General features: G+C 38.8%; 1 protein-coding gene across 1 annotated transcript; it reads right to left on the bottom strand.

The window, feature by feature from the left end:
* Positions 1-19,942: 19,942 nt before the first annotated feature.
* Positions 19,943-20,890, bottom strand: LOC133252104 (olfactory receptor 5V1-like). Its single transcript, XM_061424827.1, has one exon. It carries the CDS (start codon positions 20,888-20,890, stop codon positions 19,943-19,945), a length of 948 nt encoding a protein of 315 aa, XP_061280811.1.
* Positions 20,891-21,929: the final 1,039 nt, after the last annotated feature.

The following is a 21,929-nucleotide window of genomic DNA, read 5'->3' as shown; positions in this document are numbered from 1 at the left end:
TCAGTAATAAAAGAACAGATGGCTTCACAGGTGAATTCCACAAACATTTAAACAAGAGTTAACATCTATCACTTTCAAACTATTCAAAAAAATTGCAGAAAAAGAAACACTTTTAAACTAATTTTACAAGGCCATCATCATGCTGATACAAAAAACAAAGATACCATACACACACACAAGAGACAGTTATAGGACAAAATCACTGATAGGCATAGATGCAAAAATCCTAAACAAATTATTGCTAAACCAAATTCAACAATATATTGAAAGGAGAAAACACTATGAACAAGTAATGTTTATCCCAGGGATGCAAAGTGTTACTTGCTTAGGTGTGTCCAACTCTGTGACTCCATGAACTGTAGCCCACCAGGCTCCTCTGTCCATGGAATTTTCCAGGCAAGAATACTGAAGTGAACTGCCATTCCCTTCTTCAGAGTATCTTCCCAACCCAGGTATCAAATCCAGGTCTCCTGCATTACAGGCATTTTATTTGTCATCTGAGCCACCAGGGAAGTCCAAGGTTGGCTCAATATCCACATATCAATTAAAGTGATACAGCACATTAATAAACTGAAGAACAAAAATCATATGATCATTATAAACAGATGCAGAAAAAAAAACATGAAAAAATTCAACATCAGTTTATAATGAAAACTTTTAGCTCACTCTCATTTTTATTCAACATCACATTGGAACTTCTAACCACAGTCATATAATAAACCATAAGTCATATATAATCATAGTCATATAATAAAAAGAAATAAAAGGAATCCAAATTTTTGAAGGAGTAAAACAGTGTCTATGTGGAGATAACATGATACTATATAAAGAAAATCATAAATATATCATCAAAAGGAGAGATAGCCAAGATGGCAGAGTAGAAAAATCCTGAGCTCACTTCCCCTCATGGGCACACCAAAATTGCAACAAATTATAGAACAACCATCAATAAAAATACCAAAACCTACTGGGAAAGATCATCTACAACTAAAGATATAAATAAAATCAAGGACTCAAGATCAAGATGCTGGAGTAGTAGGAAGCAGAGTTCAACTCCCTTCACAGAAACATTGAAAACACATCTACAAGTGGGACTATTCACATACATGCATCTGAAGTTGCTTCAGTCATGTCTGACTCTGTGCCATCCTATGGATTGCAGCCTGCCAGGGTCCTCTGTCCATGGGATTCTCCAGGAAAGAATACTGGAGCGGGTTGTCATTTCCTCCTCCAGGGGATCTTCCCACCCCAGGGATCCAAACTGCATCTCTTACATCTATCTGCATTGGCAGGTGGGCTCTTTACCACTAGTGCCACCTGGGAACAATTAACACAGAACAGCTATTTTGCCAACAGATGACCTCAGATGTCTTAAAAAAAAAAAAAGAAAGAAAGAAAGAAAACCTCCATGTAACTGGGTAGGAAAAAAGGAAAAAGAAAAAAAAAAGGAATCAGAACAGGGCTTGTGCCCCAGGGAGGGGGCTGTGAAGGAGGAACGTTTCCTTCACCTTGGGAAGGCTCCTTACCAGCAGAGAAATCAGACTGGATGGAGGGGGAGTCTCAGAATCTAAAAAGTGATAGCAGCAACCAGTCTGTGAAAGGTAAAATAGAAAGTAACCCTCACCAGGTGTCGATACCACCACCCTGCACTCTCCAACCTGAGACACTTTTCAGTCATTAAGGGTGGGAGTGCAGTGCTGAAGCTCACTCTGAAGCCTAGTCCCAGGGAGAGTACCAGGGTTAGCTGTAGAAACAGCCTGAAGGGGTTGGACCATTCCAGCTGAAAGTGTACTAGGAAGAAACCTGGGCCCACCAGACGGATAAGGCACCACTACTGAGAGGTGCACGAGGAGAGGGGTTGGACCAGCATAAGAACTCTTTATGGGTGAGGGCTCCCAGGCAACAGGACATCATCTACAGAAGCTCTGAGGGTGGGCACAACACACCACTGCCATCTTTGGCTCCAGAGGCAGGCACTGGCCACCTCTTCCAGGCCTGAGACAGATGCCAGACCCCACCCTTGTGGACTCAGAAGGGCACAGACAGATCCAGCCACTAGCAATTCTTTCAGCGGGACCCAGGCTCTGCCCTGTTGACCCAGAGAGACATGAATAGATCTAGCTACTGGGAATTATGCCAGGGAGCCCCAGGACCTGCCCATGCTATCCTGGAATGGTGTGGAAAGCTTCCGTGACTAGGAACTCCTTCAGAGAATGTTACAATATGCCCTACATTCCTGGGAGAACACACACAGCTCTCACTACTGGGAAACCCACCAGTAGATGATGGGACCCACCCTGCTGTCCCAGAAGGGCACAGAAAGCTTCTGCAGCTGGAAAACCCATCAGTGAGTGCCAGAACCTGCCCTAGTGCCCAGGAGGGTGTGGATAGCTCTCACTACTACAAAACCTGTCACTGGGTGCTAGGACCTGCCCCACTGTTCAGGAGGGCTGGAAAAACTTGTGCAAATAGGAAATCTGCCAGTGGGTACCAGGACCCACCCTACTGTCCTGGGAGAGTACAGATAGCTCCCCCAAGTAGGAATTCAGCCAGAGGAGGGTCTGAAACCACAGATGAGCCCCAGCAGCTATGTGACTAAGAAATAAGAGCTGAAATCATTCCTCACAGCTGCATGAACTGTGGAGTTACACCTCCACTGGTGGCATCCTAAATTCAGCACCTGCAAAATATCCAGAAAGACAAGTGTTCTTGCAGTTGGGGCAGATCTGGTGTTAGCAGCTATGCGCTCTGTGAGCACATTCACATGGGAGTAGGGCCAGACCAGAGTTTAAGCTGCCTCCATAGTTCCCACAGCAAGTTCAGATGCACGACTACTGCACTACTGGAACCTAACCTCAGTGGGCCTGCACCTGTGGTCAGGGGGAAACAATACTCGAAAGACTGTGACACGACTGTGATGGAGTATGTGCATTGCTGTTCAAAAGCTTGTAACTTAGGTCTCATTTACTTATTTTTGTTTTTATTTCTTTTGCTCTGGGAGACTGACCTAAGAAAATATTACTATCATTTATATCAGGGAATATTTTGCCAAAATACTCTTTTAGAAGCTTTATGGTAGCATGTCTTATATTTAAACTTTTGAGCTATTTTTAGTTTATTTTTATGTGATATGAGGGACTGTTTAACTTCATTCATTTACACACAAACTGTCCAGCTTTCCAAATACCACTCGCTGTATAAACTATGTTTTCTCCACTGTAATTTCTTGCATCATTGGATGAAGATTAATTGACTGTAAGTGTGTGGATTTATTTCTGAGCTCTCTATTCCATTCCTTTGATCCATATGCCTGTTTTTGTGCCAATACCACAACGTTTTGATTACTATAGCCTTGTAGTGTTGTCTGAAATCTGGAAGAGGTTTGTTTCCAGCGTTGTTGTTTTTCCCTCAAGATTGCTTTCCCCTCAAGATTTTAATCTGTAGACAGAAATAGCAGGGCTGCTTTAACTATAGTAATCCTTCCAATTCAAGAGAATGGGATATCTTTTCATTTCCTTGAATCATTTTCAGTCACCTTTACTAATGTTTTATATTTCTCAGTGTATACATGCTTCACCTCCTTAATTAAGTATATTCCTAATTATATTATTTGATGTGATTTTAATTTTTTTGACTTTCTCTTTCTGATACCTCATTGTTAGTGTAAAGAACTAACAATATACAACAGATATCTATATATTAATCTTACATCTACTACATTGCTGAATTCATTTATCAATTCTGATCATCTTTGTGTGGAGTCTAGGGTTTTCTACATATAGACAGTCGGACATGACTTATCAATAAAACAACAACAAATATGTCATACAATAACAATTTTACCTCTTCTTTTCTGATTTATAAACCTTTCACTTCTTATTCTTGTCTGATTGATATCTCTAGGACCTCTAGTACTTTGTTGAATAAAAGTTATGAAATACATTGTAAAATCAGATGTCAAAATTGTGAGTAAAGTACAAATGTTGAGTTGTTAAAATGTGTTTGTTTGAAATTAAGAAATAAGCCAGAGAAGAACAAGATGGCGGAGGAGTAGGTGGACGTGGGTTACATCTCTCTCCATAGATACATCAGGAATACACCTTCAGACACAGAAGTGCGTGCAGAACACCAGCTGAGAGCGTACAGGAGTACCTGACCAGTGGAAAAGAATATATAGAACCATGCAAAACTTGGTAGAATGAAGGAACTAGGGGGAAAAACAGAAGTGTTAGTAGGCCTAGACCTGCCTTCGGTGGGTGGGGAAACTGAAGCAGGGGTCTGAACCCCACATCAGGGCAACTGAGTCAGAGGAGAAACATTTAAGGCTGAGAGTGAAACAGCTGATCTATGGCAGCCTAAACAGAATGAGAATCAGACAATCTTCGCCACAGCCATACACATTCTGGACAGGAATGATGGTCCACTGGAAGGCGCAGCAGCTGGGAGCTGGAGTTTAGGGATTGTAGAGCAATCCCATGGCAAGGGCTGCTGTTGACTGCAGAGAGACGGAACGGGGGAGATGAGGGAGGAGATTGTGGTGGGAAATGCCAGTGGAGGAAAGGTAGGCAGCCATGGAAGCAAGATGATACTGCTGAGTCACACATAAGGGATGGAACCATCACCACAGCCTCTATCTCCACACATGCCAGCATCAGTAGCTGAACAATAGAGAGGCTGGCCCATCAAATGCCTGATGCACTGAACTACAGAGTAGGACCCCAGCCATGGTGCTCCTTTAAGTGACTGATGCACTGAACTACAGAGTAGGACCCCAGCCAAGGGGGCCCCTCTAAGTGCTGACACACCAAACAACAGAGAAGGACCCCAGGCAAGGGAACCCCCTAAGTGCCTAAATGGGTGGAGCTATGGAGAAAGACTGGCCAAAGAAACCTTCTGATTGCCAGCTACAAGAGGCTCAACAAAAGACTCTGATAGGGCCATAACTCCTGCGGTAGAGGCAGTCTGTGTCTCTGCACACCTGGCGCCACCAGAGTGCCAATAGGCCAAGCAGCTGTGTCACCTTCACACTCAACTCTCACTGGGGCAGAGCTGCCACAGGCAAAAAAGCCTTGCGTCTATGCGCACAGGGTCTTTTTGGTAGTGTCTGACTCTTTCTGACCCTGTAGACTGTGGCCTGCCAGGCTTCTCTGTCAGGGAGGGGGTTCTCCAGGCAAGTACTGGTTGCCATACCCTTCTGTTGCTGCTGCTGCTGCTAAGTCGCTTTAGTCATGTCCGACTCTGTGCGACCCCATAGATTGCAGCTCACCAGGCTCCCCCATCCCTGGGATTCTCCAGAAAAGAACACTAGAGTGGGTTGCCATTGCCTTCTCCAGCCATACCCTTCTAGAGCACTGTATTTCTTGCTGCCCTAGCTGCCAACTCCCCTGAGTACCTGGTGCTGCCAGAACCACTGCAACCCAAGCAGCTGCACAACCTCCACACCTGGGCCTCACAGGGGCAAACTCAAGTCCTCCAGGGCAGCCTCAGGAGCAAACTCCAGTGGACAACCCACATGTAGAGGTAGGAATAAAACCACAATTGAAACCCAGGAGCAGTGTGGCTAAGGAAGAAGACCCAAAACCTTCCACCAGCTGTACAAGATGCAGATTAAATCCACACGATCGACTAGGCAGACTCTGTGTCTATGAAATATATAAAAGGTCATTGAGAGTTCCCACAAAAGAAAATGCAGTAGTCCTGATAACTGTGGACATTGGAGGCAAGAACACACAGGAGTAGAACCAGATTAGAATGAGTTGCCCCCACAGCAGCTCCAGAGATCAGCACAGTGTTGGAGGGCATCCTAGGCAGGTAAGATGAACTGTGACTCCCAGCGAGGGAAAGGATTCTGACAGCAGTGACTCTAGAAAAACATTTATTATTCTTATTTTTTAACTTGTTCTGTAGAATCTTTTGGATTTTTTTTCTTCCCCCCCTCCCTTTTGTAGTTGTCGATTTTAGGGCATTATGAAATCCAATTAAACTTTTGAGATTTTTTTTCCCTCAGTCACATTTTTAAACTGTGGTTATAAACCTCTGCCTCTGTGTTGGACTTTGCAGTTCTGGGGAGTTTTCCTTTTTTTTTTTTTTCTTTTCTTTTCTCTCTTTTTTAATTTTAATTTTTAATTTTTTAAACCTATTATTATTTTTCTACATTTATTCCTTTGTTTGTTTTTCCTACTGTTCTTTTCCCCTTGCATTAAACTTTAACATATATATAAATCTTCTTTAGCATATAACATATATAGCATATATAAATCTACATATAACATATATAAATCTTCTGTATCTACCTGTATTTAACTTTGCATATCTATTCTTTCTTTTCTTTCTGTCCTTTCCTCTCTACATATTTGTTAGTTTTACTTTCACTACTTTATTCCCCAACTGGTACTTTGCTTTTGTTTTGTTTTCCAGTTTGTGCTTTAGTTTTATTCTGGTAGATTTAATTTTTGGTTTCCTTTGTTCGCTGGGTCAATCTATTGTACTTTATTTTTGTTGGACTGTTTTGATTTTTCTTATGGGTATATATGCATATCTGTATATTCAGTCACATTTTTTATTGTTGTTATAAAACTCTGCCTCTACATTGGGCTTTTACACATCTGTGGAGTTTTCCTTTTTTTTTTTCTTCTTCCATTTTTTTCTTTTTATAATCTCAATTTTTTAATTTTTTTACCTATTATATTTTTTCTACATTTATTCCTTTGTTTGCCTTTCCTAATGTTCTTTTCCACTTGTGCTTAGTCTTTAATGTATAAAAATCGTCTTCATCTACCCTCTGTTTAACTTTGCATATCTAATCTTTCTTTCCTTTCCTCTCAACATATTTATTAGTCTTGATTGCTTTATTCCCCACTTGGCACCTTGCTTTTGTTTTGTTTTCTGGTTTGTGCTTTAGTTAGTTTTGTTCTTAACTGGTAAACATAATTTTTTATTTCCTTTGTTCACAGGGTCAAACTACTGTACTTTATTTTTGTTAGACTGTTTTCATTTTGCTCATGGGTGTATATTCCATTATTTTAGTTATTATTTGCCTGACTTTGCAACTGCCATTTGTCTAGGGTTCATCTTTGGTTTCTCATTTTTGGATATTTATTTTAATCTCACTTAATGCCATAACAAACCACTTGTGGAATCTTCGTTCCTGACCAGAGATCAGGCTCTGAGCCTTTGGAATGGGAGCTCTGACTCCAAGACCCTAGATTACCAGAGAACTAACCCTCAGTTCAGTAGCTCAGTCATATCCAACTCTTTGTGACCCCATGAATCACAGCATGCCAGGCCTCCCTGTCTAACACCAACTCCTGAAGTTCACTCAAACTCATGTCCACTGAGTCGGTGATGCCATCCAGCCATCCCATCCTCAGTCGTCCCCTTCTCCTCCTGCCCCCAATCCCTCCCAGCATCAGGGTCTTTTCCAATAAGTCAACTCTTCACATGAGGTGGCCAAAGTATTGGAGTTTCAGCTTTAGCGTCATTCCTTCCAAAGAACACCCAGGACTGATCTCCTTTAGAATGGACTGGTTGAATCTCCTTGAAGACCAAGGGACTCTCAAGAGTCTTCTCCAACACCACACTTCCAAAGCATCAATTCTTTGGCGCTCAGCTTTGTTCACAGTCCAACTTTCACATCCATACATGACCACAGAAAAACCATAGCTTTGACTAGACAGACCTTTGTTGGCAAAGTAATGTCTCTGCTTTTCAATATGCTATCTAGGTTGGTCATGACTTTCCTTCCAAGGAGTAAGTGTCTTTTAATTTCATGGCTGCAGTCACCATCTGCAGTGATTTTGGAGCCCAAAAAAAAACAAAATCTGACACTGTTTCCACTGTTTCCCCATCTATTTCCCATGAAGTGATGGGACCAGATGCCATGATCTTCGTTTTCTGAATGTTGAGCTTTAAGCCAACACATTCACTCTCCTTTTTCACTTTCATCAAGAGGCTCTTTAGTTCCTGTTCACTTTCTGCCATAAGGGTGGTATCATCTGCATATCTGAGGTTATTGATATTTCTCCTGGCAATCTTAATTCCAGCTTGTGCTTCTCACACACTAGTAAAGTAATGCTCAAAATTCTCCAAGCCAGGTTTCAGCAATACGTGAACTGTGAACTTCCAGATGTTCAAGCTGGTTTTAGAAAAGGCAGAGGAACCAGAGATCAAATGGCCAACATCTGCTGGATCATTGAAAAAGCAGGAGAGTTCCAGAAAAACATCTATTTCTGCTTTATTGACTATGCCAAAGCCTTTGACTGTGTGGATCACAATAAACTGTGGAAAATTCTTCAAGAGATGGGAATACCAGACCACCTGACCTGCCTCTTGAGACACTTATATGCAGGTCAAGAAGCAACAGTTAGAACTAGACATGGAACAACAGACTGGTTCCAAATAGGAAAAGGAGTACGTCAAGGCTGTATATTGTCACCCTGCTTATTTAACTTCTATGCAGAGTACATCATGAGAAATGCTGGGCTGGAAGAAGCACAAGCTGGAACTAACCCTGGGGAGTATCAAATAGTGAGAACTCACACAAAGGAAACCACTTGAATACAAGACCCAGCATCATCCAAACACCAGTAGCACCCTGTGCATGAGGCCTCATCTAAACAACAACAACAAAATACAAACCCAATCATCAGCAGACAGGATTACCAACTCACTCAGCCTTGCCTATCAGAGGAAAAACAAGCAAACAAAAACTCGGTACAATTATCACCCTATACGAAGCTTACACAACCACTGGACCAACCTTAGGAGGGTATAAACCAAAAGGAAGAAAGAATTCAACCTTGAAGCCTGGGGAAAGGAGACTTCAAACCCAATCAGTTAAAAAAAATAATAATGAAAAGGCATAGAAGTGGTACACAAATGAAGGAACAAATTAGAAACACAGAAGTCAAAATAAATGAAGAGGAAATAGGCAAACTACCTGGAAAAGAATTCAGAATAGTGATAGTACAGATGACGAAAAACCTTGAAAACAAAATGGAGAAAATGCAAGAATCAATTAAGAAACACATAGAAGAATTAAAGAATAAATATACAGAGACAAACAACACAATTACTGAAATTAAAAATACTCTAGAAGGAATCAAGAGCAGAATATCTGAAGCAGAACAAATCAGTAAGTTGGAAGATAAAATGGTGGAAATAACTTCTGAAGAGCAGAATAAAGTAAAAAGAATGAAAAGAACTGAGGATAGTCTCAGAGATCTCTGGGACAATATCAAACACACCAACATTTGAATTTTAGGAGTCCCAGAAGAAGAAGAAGAGGAAAAGGGTATGAGAAAATTTTTGAAGAGATTATAGTTGAAAATTTCTCCAACATGGGAAAGGAAATAGTCAGTCAAGTCCAAGAGGCACTAAGAGTCCCATGCAGGATAAACCCAAGAAGAAACATGCTGAGACACATACTGATCAAACTAACAAAGACTAAACACAAAGAAAGAATATTAAAAGCAGCAAGGGAGAAGCAACAAGTAACATACAAGGGAAACCCCATATGCTTAACAGCTGATCTTTCAGCAAAAAACCTTTAGCCAGACTTATCAAGAAAAAAATATAGAAGAATCAAATCAATAAAATTAGAAATGAAAAAGGAGCTGTTACAACAGACAATGCAGAAATACAAAGGATTATAAGAGATTACTATGGACAACTATATGGAAGTAAAATAGCCTGAAAGAAATGGACAGGTTCTTAGAAAAGTTCAATCTTCCAAGATTGAACCAGGAAGAGATAGAAATTATGAACAACCCAATTACAAGCACTTAAATTGAAGCTGTGATCAAAAATCTCCCCAAAAAACAAAAGCCCAGGACCAGATGGCTTCACAGGAGAATTCTTTCAAACATTTAGAGAAGACCTAATACCTAAACATCTAAAACTCTTTCAAAAAATTGCAGAGGAAGGAATACTTCCAAACTCATTCTACAAGTCCACTGTCACCCTGATACCAAAACCAGAAAAAGACAACACACAAAAAAGAAAACTACAGGTCAACATCACTGATGAACATGGATGCAAAAATCCTCAACAAAATTTTAGCAAACAGAATTCAGCAACACATCAAAAAGCTCATACAACATGATCACATTGGGTTTAGTCCAGGAATGCAGATTCTTCAATATACGCAAATTAGTCAATGTGATCAACCATATTAACAAATTAAAAGATAAAAACCATATGATAATTTCAATAGATGCAGAAAAAGCCTTTGACAACATTCAGCACCCATTTGTGATTAAAACTCTTCAAAAAATGGGCAGGGAAGGAACCTACCTCAACATAGTAAAGGCTATAGATGATAAGCCTACAGCAAACATTATTCTCCATGATGAAAAACTGAAAGCATTTCCCCTAGGTTCAGGAATAAGACAAGGGTGTCCACTTCCACCACTATAACTCAACATAGTTCTGAAAGTCCTAGCTACAGGAATCAGGGAAGAAAAAGAAATAAAATGAATCCAGATCGGAAAAAAAGAAGTAAAGCTCTCACTGTTTGCAGATGACATGAGGCTGTATATCAGATCAGATCAGATCAGTATATAGAAAACCCAAAGAAAGTATCATAAAATTACTAGAGCTAATCAGTGAATTTAGCAAAGTTTCAGGACGCAAAATAAATATGCAGAAATCCCTTGCATTTCTATATAATAACAATGAAAAATCAGAAAGAGAAATTAAGGAGTCAATCTCATTCACCTTGCAACAAAAAGAATTAAATATCTAGGAATAAACCTACTTAAGGAGATAAAAGAACTGTACACAAAAAAACTATAAGACACTAATGAAAGAAATCAAAGACATATGCCTTATGATCCAGTAATCCCACTGCTGGGCATACACACTGAGGAAACAAGAATTGAAAGAGACACGTGTACCCCAATGTTCATCGCAGCACTGTTTATAATAGCCAGGACATGGAAGCAACCTAGATGCCCATCAGCAGATGAATGGATAAGAAAGCTATGGTACATATACACAATGGAGTATTACTCAGCCATTAAAAAGAATACATTTGAATCAGTTCTAATGAGGTGGATGAAACTGGAGCCTATTATAGAGAGTGAAGTAAGCCAGAAAGAAAAACACCAATGCAGTATACTAACGCATATATATGGAATTTAGAAGGATGGTAATGACAACCCTGTATGCGAGACAACAAAAGAGACACAGATGTATAGAACAGTCTTTTGGACTTGATAATTTGGGAGAATGGCGTTAAAACATGTATAATATCATATAAGAAACAAATCACCAGTCCAGGTTTGATGCAGGATACAGGAAGCTTGGGGCTGGTGCACTGGGATGACCCAGAGGGATGGTATGGAGAGGAAGATGGGAGGGGGGTTCAGGTGGGGAATACATGTACACCCGTGGCAGATGCATATTGATGTATGGCAAAACCAATACAATATTGTAAAGTAAAAAAAAAATTAAAAAAAAAAAAGAACACCCAGGATTGATCTCCTTTAGAATGAACTGGTTGGAGCTCCTTGCAGTCCAAGGGACTCTCATTAGTCTTCTCCAACACCACAGTTCAAAAGCATCAATTCTTTGGCACTCAGCTTTCTTCACATTCCAACTTTCACATCCATACATCACCACTTGAAAAACCATGTAAAAAATGAAATTAGAACGCTTCCTAACATCATACACAAAAATAAATTCAAAATGGATTAATAACCTAAATGTAATACTAGAAACTTTTAAACAATTAGATGAAAACATAGGCAGAACACTCTTTGATATAAATCACAGATAGATCCTCTATGGCCCACCTCATAGAGTAATGGATATTTTTAAAAAATAGACTGATGGGACCTAATTAAATTTAAAAGCTTTTGCACAAAGAAGAAAGCTACAAACAAGGTGAAAAGAAAATCCTCAGAATAGGAGAAAAGAATAGCAAATGAAATAACTGACAAAGGATTAATCTCCAAAATATACATGCAGCACATGCATCTTAATACTGGAAAGACAAACAACCAATCAGAAAGTGGTCAGAAGACCTAAACAAACATTTCTCCAAAAAAGACATACAGATGGCTAATAAACACATGAAAAGATGCTCAACATCATTCATTATTCAGTTCAGTTCAGTCACTCAGTCATGTCCAACTCTTTGCAACCCTATAAATTGCAGCACACCAGGCCTCGCTGTCCATCACCAACTCCCAGAGTTCACCCAAACTCATGTCCATCGAGTCGTTGATGCCATCCAGCCATCTCATCCTCGGTCGTCCCCTTATCCTCCTGCCCCCAATCCCTCCCAGCATCAGAGTCTTTTCCAATGGGTCAACTCTTTGCATGAGGTGGCCAAAGTATTGGAGTTTCAGCTTTAGCACAGTCCTTCCAATGAACACCCAGGACTGATCTCCTTTAGGATGGCGTGGTTGGATCTCCTTGCAGTCCAAGGGACTCTCAAGAGTCTTCTCCAACACCACAGTTCAAAAGCATCAATTCTTTGGCACTCAGCCTTCTTCACAGTCCAACTCACATCCGTACATGACCACTGGAAAAACCATAGCCTTGACTAGACGGACCTTTGTTGGCAAAGTAATGTCTCTGCTTTTCAATATGCTATCTAGGTTGGTCATAACTTTCCTTCCAAGGAGTAAGCATCTTTTAATTTCATGGCTGCAATCACCATCTGCAGTGATTTTGGAGCCCCCAAAAATAAAGTCTGACACTGCTTCCACTGTTTCCCCATTTATTTCCCATGAAATGATGTGACCAGATGCCATGATCTTAGTTCTGAATGTTGAGCTTTAAGCCAACTTTTTCACTCTCCTCTTTCACTTTCATCAAGAGGCTTTTGAGTTCCTCTTCACTTTCTGCCATAAGGGTGGTGTCATCTGCATATCTGAGGTTATTGATATTTCTCCCGGCAATCTTGATTCCAGCTTGTGTTTCTTCCAGCCCAGCGTTTCTCACGATGTACTCTGCATAGAAGTTAAATAAGCAGGGTGACAATATAGAGCCTTAATGTACTTCTTTTCCTATTTGGAACCAGTCTGTTGTTCCATGTCTAGTTCTAACTGTTGCTTCTTGACCTGCATATACGTTTCTCAAGAGGCAGGTCTGGTGGTCTTGTATTCCCATCACTTTCAGAATTTTCCACAGTTTATTGTGATCCACACAGTCAAAGGCTTTGGCATAGTCAACAAAGTAGAAATAGATGTTTTTCTGGAACTCTCTTGCTTTTTTGATGATCCAGCGGATGTTGGCAATTTGATCTCTGGTTCCTCTGCCTTTTCTAAAACCAGCTTGAACATCTGGAAGTTCACGGTTCCCATATTGCTGAAGCCTGGCTTAGAAAATTTTGAGCATTACTTTACTAGCGTGTGAGATGAGTGCAATTGTGCATAGTTTGAGCTTTATTAGAGAAATGCAAAATAAAACCACAATTAGGTAACACTTCACACTGGTCAGAATGGCCATCATTTAAATGTCTACAAACAATAAATGCTAGAGAGGGTGTGGAGCAAAGGGAACCATATTGCACTGTTGGTAGGAATGCAAATTGCAACAGCCACTATGGAGAACAGTATGGAGATTCTTTTTGAAAAACTAATAATGAAATTACCATATGACCAAGTAATCCACTACTGGGCATATACCCTCAAGAAATCATAATTGAAAAAGATATATGTACCCCAGTGTTCACTGAAGCACTATTTAAAATAGCTAGGACATAGAAACAACCTAGATGTTCATCAGCAGATGAATGGATAAAGAAGTTGTGGTACATATGCAACAATGGAATAATACTCAGCTGTAAAAAGGAAGAGCTTTAAGTCAATTCTAGTGAGGTGTATGAATCTAGAGCCTATTATACAGAGTGAAGTAAATAAGAAAGAGAAAAACAAGTATTATATGTTTGTTAGTTGTTTAGTTGTGTCCAACTCTTTGTGGACCCATGAACCTGCTAGGCTCTTCTGTCCATGGAATTCTCCTGGCAAGAATACTGAGTGGGTTGCCATTCCCTTCTCCAGAAGATCTTCCTGATCCAGGGATCAAACTCAGGTATCTTGCATTGCAGGCAAATTCTTTACCATCTGAACGACCAGGGAAGTCCCGCAAATATTATATATTAATGTACATATATGAAATCTAAAAAGATGATACTGATGATCTTCCCTGCAGGGCAGCAAAGGAGACACAGATGTGAAGAACAGAGTTTTGGTAACAGTGGGGGACAAAGAGGGTGGGATGACTTGAGAGAGTAGTATTGAAACATATACATTACCATATGTAAAATAGATACGACATTAGGAATTTAGTGTATGATATAGGGAACCCAAAGCCCATGCTCTGGGACAACCTAAAGGTATGGGATGGGGAGGGATGTGGGAGGAAAGTTTAAGACAAAGGGAACATATGTGTGCCTGTTGTTGACTCATGTTGGTGTATGATAGAAACCATCACAATATTGAAAAGTAACTATCTTCCAATTAAAAATAAAATAAAATTTAAAAGAAAATTAATGCCAACAAAACAGTATTGAGAAAACTAGACAGCAACATGCAAAAGAATTAAACTGGGCTCTCGTGCTGCATACAAAAATAAACTCAAAATTTAATAATACATAAATGGAAGGCCTGAAATCATAAAATTTCTAGAAGGAAACCTTGGACTTAGTAATTTTTTTTTAGATGTATCTCCTGAGGCCAGGGTAACAAAGTTCAAAAAAAATTTTTCATATGCTTTCATCAAACTAAACCTGGAGAAGGGAAAGATTACCCACTCCAGTATTCTGACCTGGAGAATTGCATGGACTGTATAGTCCATGGGGTCATGAAGAGTTAGACACAACTGAGTGATTTTCACTTCACATCAAACTAAAAACCTTTTGCATGGTAAAAAGGAAAACCATCAAGAAGCAGGAAAGGACACTTATTGAACTGGAGATGTTAACAATGTATCTGACAAGGACTCAATATTCAAAATATACAAAAATCTCATACAATTCAACATCAAACCAAAAGAAAAAAAAACAAACAATTCAATTAAAATTGAACAAAGGAACCTCATAGATATTTTTATGAATACATATTGGTGGCCAATACACAAATAAAAAGATGCTTACATCTTTAATCATCAGGTAAATGTAAACCAAAAAATGATATCACCTAACACCTGTTAGATTGTCTATTATCAAAAAGACAACAAATAACAAATAATGATAAGCATGTGGAAAAAAGGAAACCCTGTGAACCATTGAAGGGAATGTAAATTGTACAGTCACTGTTTAAAAGAGTATAGAGGCATCTCACAAAATTAAAAAAAGAACTACCATATGTTGTGTCTCAGTCATGTCTAAATTTTGTGACCATAGTTCACCAGGCTCCTCTATCCATGGGATTTTCCAGGCAACAATATTGGAGTGGGTTGCAATTTCCTATCCAAGGGTATCTTCCCCATCCTCCTGGCTTCCCAGGAGGTGCTAGTGAATATGCCTACCAATGCAGGAGATGCAAGAGATGAGAATTTGATCCCTGGGTCAAGAAGATCCCCTGGAGGAGGGCATGGCAGCCCACTCCAGTATTCTTGCCTGGAAAATACCATGGACAGAGGACCCTGCAGGGCTACAGTCCACGGAGTTGCAAAGAACTGGACACGATTGAGCACACACACATACAATTTGAAAATATATATAAACCCCCATTTGCAGCATTTTTTACTATAGACAAGCTATAGAAGCAACTTAAGTACCTATTGATAAACATCTGGATAAAGAAGATCTATATGGTGGAGTGTTATTCAACTGCAAAAAAGAAAAAAACTTTGTCATCTGTGAAAATATGGTTGGACCTAGAAGGTGTTACTCCAGGTGAAATAAATCAGACAAAAAAAAGGAAAATATACAATTTCACTTATATGTGGACTCTAAAGAACATAAATGAACAAGTGTAACAGAAACAAAGTCATAGATATAAAAAATAAATAGCTGATTGTCAGAGAGGAGGAGGTGGGATACATCTGTAAACAGATGAAGTAGATTAAGAGGTACAAACCTTCAGTTACAAAATAAGTGAGTTACATGTATGAGCTGTGAGTAATATAGTCAATAATGAAATTATATCTTTATATGGTGACAAATGATAATTAGAATTACTGTGGTGGTCATTTTGAAATGTGTAGTAATACTGTATCACTATGTGTGCACCATGAAGTAACATAGATCTTCAAAAACAAGCAAGTAGACTCATAGAAAAAGCTGCCAAAAGCAGGAAATGGAGAGAGGGTAAATTGAATGAAGATAGTCAAAAGTTACAATGCTCAGTAATAAGATAAATAAATACCAGAGCTGTAATGTACAGTGTGATAAATATAATTAATTACCACTGCTCTACGTTATATATGAAAGTTGTTGAGAGTAAATCTTAAGTTCTCATCACAAATAACAAGATTCTTTTATTTATTTAATTTTGCATCTATATGGCATGATAGATATTTACTGAAAGTATTGTTGTAACCATTTAATGATACATGAGAGTCAAATCATTATGCTGTACACCTTAAATTTGTGCAGAACAGTGTCTCAATTAATCTGAAAATATTTGAGGAAAAAAAGAAGACTCTGTCATTGGCCTGAGAGTAGATTTATAGGTCAATGAAATAGAATTGCAACTGATATAAACCTGTAAATATATGTTCAACTGATTTTCTACAAAGATGGTAAGACAATTTAAATAAGCATGGGAGATATTTTTGGAGTAATAAAAGAAACCAAAAAGAAACAATCTACAAAATGAAAAATCAACCCACAGAATGAGAGAAAATATTTGCAAATTATATATTTGATAAAGGGTTAATATCCAAAATAAATAAAGAAAACATATAGTTTGATAGCCATAAGACCAATCTAATATTTTTAAAGGGCAGAATAACTGAATACCCTTTTTTATTCAAAGATGTTATATTAATGACAACAGGTACCTGAAAAGGTGATCAACATCACTGAACATCAAATATTTAATAAATGCAAAACATAAACACATTCAATATGAACTTGATAGAATGATTCCCTGAAAAGACAAGCATAACAGTAATTGGCAAAGACATGGAGAAAAAGAAAGCTGAGCACTGAAGAATTGATGCTTTTGAACTGTGGTGTTGGAGAAGACTCTTGAAAGTCCCTTGGACTGCAAGGAGATCCAACCAGTCCATCCTAAAGGAGATCTGTCCTGGGTGTTCATTGGAAGGACTGATGTTGAAGCTGAAGCGCCAATACTTTGGCCATCTGATGCGAATAGCTGACTCATTTGAAATGACCCTGATGCTGGGAAAGATTGAGGGCAGGAGGAGAAGGGGACGACAGAGGATGAGATGATTGGATGGCATCACCGACTCAATGGACATGAGTTTGGGTGAACTCTGGGAGTTGGTGGTGGACAGGGAAGCCTGGTGTGCTGTGACTCATGGGGTCGCAAAGAGTTGGACACTGTGCACTGTTGGTGAGAATGCAAATTGGTTAGAGATAGTGGAAAAATGTATGAAAGTTCCTTAAAAGTTACAAATAGAACTACCATATGATTCAGCCATTCCAATTTTGGGATATATCTAAAGGAAATGAAAACAGAATCTTGTAGAATATCTGCACCCCCAAGTTCATTTTTCATTGTAGTTCAGTTCAGTTCATTCCCTCAGTCATTGTCCAACTCTTATATGGTGTTACATTAACATATCCCATGTATTCTGTCTTTATATGATGAAGACTTGATTCTTTCATACCACATGCAAACTTTGGAAAAAAATGGAATAAAAACAACAAATCTCAAGTCTGTAATAGTAATGCTATTATTTCATTTTATTCTTCAGGTATGCATAAGTTTTCCCACTCTTTTGAAAATTAAGTGACATATAAATGACTCATCACAATTATGAATAGCCCTGTATGTTGTGGAAGATGTATATTAGGCCTTTTCTGAATTTTGTAAAATGCAATTAATACAAAAACATCATGTCTCAATACATTTTTACTCTAGCTCATGTAACAAAAAGTACATATGATCAGCCTATAATTTGATAGCCTGAAATATAATTTAAAGGATAATTTTGAAAATTACTAAGAGACCAATGACAATCCAGAGGAGGTATTGATAGATGTTTTGAGTAATATAAGACTACCTCACATAGTGATAATGGAAAGGTAGACTACAGATAAGAGAAAGAGAGAAGATACTGAATGTCAGTGAATGGAGAATCAGAAATGCAGAGAATGGGGATATACTAATTGTGATCACCAGACTGAAGATTAAATTTTTAGCTATTGAGATGTCCAGGATAGGGATAATTTTTTAATGTATTTTATTTATTTATATTAGCTGTGCTGGGTATTCATTGCTACTGCAGGCTTTCCCTAGTTGCAGTGTGAGGGCTTCTCATTGAGGTGATATCTCTTGCTGCAGAGCACAAGCTCTAGGGCACTTGATTTTCAGTAGTTGTGGCACATGGGCTCTGTAGCTGTGACTCCTGGGCTCCAGAGCACAGGCTCAGTAGTAGAGGTGCATGGGCTTAGTTGCTCCACAGCATGTAGGATCTTCCTAGACCAGTGATTGAACCAATGTCCCCTGCATTTCAAGAATCTGCATTTCAAGGCAGATTCTTAGCCACTGGACCACTGGGGAAGCCCAGAAGATTATTAAGAAAAATTATGCATGACTTAACTTTGAAGTATTAAGACATAGAGAAAATAATTTTACCTCTACATGTGACAAGGAGAGGGAATGGAGTGGTGTCCCATCCACAGTCAGAGACTATCACTCTCTAGGCAAACTGAATGGAAGTGCTGCACTTTAAGGCAAAGCAGAGTCTAGTTTCATGAATTTTAGTTTGAGGAGTGAGGGAAAACTGATAATAAAAATATGAGGTAGACGATAAGAAGATGTGTTTGTGTGTGCATGTGTGTATTAAATGATGTTTCTTTCAGTTTTGACCATGTTAAGGCTATGATGATAGTAATATAGTGAGCTGAAATAGAGATCTAAATCTGTTCAGTTCAGTCACTCAGTCATGTCTGACACAGAACTAAATGCACTCATGTGACCAAGGACAAGCAGAACTGAGAATGGATAAGGTTATCAGAAAAGGGGGAAACAGAAATATAGAGTAAGTAGAAGAAAAAGTTGAAGAATGAACTGAAAACAAAAGGGAGTAAGAGCATAAGCAGTCAATCAAATAAAGGAAAGAAGTGTAAGGATGATCTATAGATGATATCATTTACAAACATGCAAACATACAGATAATATAAGTATGTGGATATGGATAAGACCATATATCCAAGTTAATTTAAGACTGCTTCAATTTATATCCCTTATACTAGTGAAATTACTAACAGTTCTCTGCTTCCTTTCAAAAATGTCAAATTTTGGAAGATGAACTTAAAGATCCTGTGAATAAAGGAAGAGATATCCATATATAGAGAAGCATAGTGGTGGTAGGTTAAGTCACTGACTTTTGGGACCCCATGGACTCTAGCCCATCAGGCTCCTCTGTCTATGGGATTTCCCAAGCAAGAATATTGGAGTGGGTTGCCATTTCCTTCTGCAGAGGATCTTCCCAACCCAGGGATCAAACCAAGGTCTCTTGCATTGCAGGCAGATTCTTTACCAACTGAGCCACCAGAGAAGCCCCATGCTACTGCTGCTAAGTCACTTCAGTCGTGTCCGACTCTGTGCAACCCCATAGATGGAAGCCAACCAAGCTCCCCCATCCCTGGGATTCTCCAGGCAAGAACACTGGAGTGGGCTGCCATTTCCTTCTCCAGAGAAGCCGCATAGAGAAGTATAATTAAGATTATATGCATTTGCACCTGTGTGAAATTTTCTAACTGTATGTAAGTATGCATTTCATATGTAACAATTAAAAATTATTCTATGTATTCATTCTAAAGTAAACATTGAATCATTCCCTTTTAACATTAGACTTGCTGTAAACATGCTTTCTGATATAAGAGCCTTCTGATTGCTCCTTTCACCTCTGTGTTTCTCATGCTATAAATCATGGGGTTTAACATTGGTGTAATAATTCCATATAACATGGAGATGAGTCTATCTCTTGCTGGGGAGTGTTGACTGGAAAAGGGACGTACATAGGTAAATATTGTCGTGCCACCAAATAAACAGACCACCAGAAGGTGGGAAGCACATGTGGAAAAGGCTTTACGCTTCCCTTCTGCTGACTGGATCTTTAGGATGGTAGATATGATGTAGAAATAAGAGATAAAGATGACCAGGAAGGCACTGCTCCCCAGGATACCTGCTTCCACCAAAATAAGCATTTCTGCCACATAGGTGGATGAGCATGAGAGAGCGACCACTGGTGGGATGTCACAGTAGTACTGGTTAATTTGGTTGGACTTGCAGAAAGAAAGGCGGAATGTGGACACTGTATGAAGGAGGGAATTGAGAAACCCTGCTACCCAAGTCCCAGCCGTCAGCTGAACACAACGAACCTTGGTAATGATGAGGGTGTAACGAAGAGGGAAACAGATGGCCACATACCTGTCATAAGCCATGACAGAGAGAAGGAAGACTTCAGTCCCCACAAGCGCCACCAGAAAATAAAGCTGCAAAGCACACCCAATGTAGGAAATGCTGTGCTTCTCAGTCAAGAGGTTCTCCAGCATCTTGGGGACAGTAACTGATGGGCATAAGATGTCTAAGAGGGACATATTTGCCAAAAAGTAATACATGGGTGTGTGCAGTTTTTTCTCAGTTCCAATGGCCAAGAGAATAATTCCATTTCCCACCAAGGTGACCTGATAGATGATGGTAAAGACCACAAAGAGAGGGTAGCGCACCTCGGGGCGATCAGAAAGCCCTATGAGGATAAATTGAGTCACCGTGGTTTGATTGCAGATGCCCATCTCTTCAACTCACATCAGTCTTTCTGGAAGTAATGTAACAAACAAAGATGAATTACAGCAAAAAGCCAAAGAGCCAATGAGAAATTCTTGCAGAACAGATGGTGTGTGGTTGATCATGAATTATGTAAAATAATATTTTATTAGAGATTTTCATTATTATAACTACTGTTAAATACATCTCCTGTGTTCATAATTCTTGAAAGATTTATCCACAGTGGATCCTTGTCAAGAGGAATCCCTCTGAGAAAGTAAGAATGCTCTTAAAAATTTGCCTTCAGTAATACCATTGTAGATTCTTCAGGAATGCTTGAGATTTCACAATTCAGTGACACTAACATTCCCTTTCTCACATCTGCTTGGACATTTACCTTATTTTGCCTTGTATTATCTCAATGTGTATTATTTTATACACTATCTCAATACAAACAGTTTGAAGGTAGAAGCTATATATTATTCCTTGGTACTTTAATATCTGCTACCAACCTCAAATATATCATATAAAAATGTTTATCTAAATGATTTGGTGAAAAAAGAATAAATGTTTTACTTGTATAGAATTTTTATTTAAATGATTCTTAAATAAAAGAATGAGTGAGGTTTTACCTGCTCTGACAAAATGTTTATATTAGTAAGAAATAAATATGGAAACACTTTTTTAACTTCAAAGTCATAGTTGTTTAAATATCAGCAACTATGTATTTTCCAGAAACAGTATAACTTATTATGATTAAGTTAGCCTATAAAATATAAATATGACTTGGTTGACAGTGTCTGAATGTCACCCAAAAAAGAAACAAATGTATTCATTATATTCAATTTCTTTTCCTTTTAAAGTTTAAATATTTGACCATGTGTCTGAGTATTTAAAGAATTATGAAATTGAAAAGTTAAATAAGCTTGAACATACCGCTAATACTGAGTCTCCTGCATTGCAGGCAGATTCTTTACCGTCTGAGCCACAGGGAAGCCCATTGGTCGTACCAACTCTTATTTAATTTTCTAATTTCATTTCTATGTATCTTAATAGTCCACATAATCA

This window comes from Bos javanicus, chromosome 7 (genome assembly GCF_032452875.1).
Source record: "Bos javanicus breed banteng chromosome 7, ARS-OSU_banteng_1.0, whole genome shotgun sequence".
Taxonomy (NCBI): Eukaryota; Metazoa; Chordata; class Mammalia; order Artiodactyla; family Bovidae; genus Bos; species Bos javanicus.
The sequence above is the reverse complement of the archived record's forward strand: the minus strand, read 5'-3'. Positions and strand labels throughout refer to the sequence as shown.

Excerpts from the sequence above, each read along its gene's own strand:
- LOC133252104 (XM_061424827.1), bottom strand. The coding sequence starts at position 20,890 with ATGGGCATCTGCAATCAAACCACGGTGACTCAATTTATCCTCATAGGG.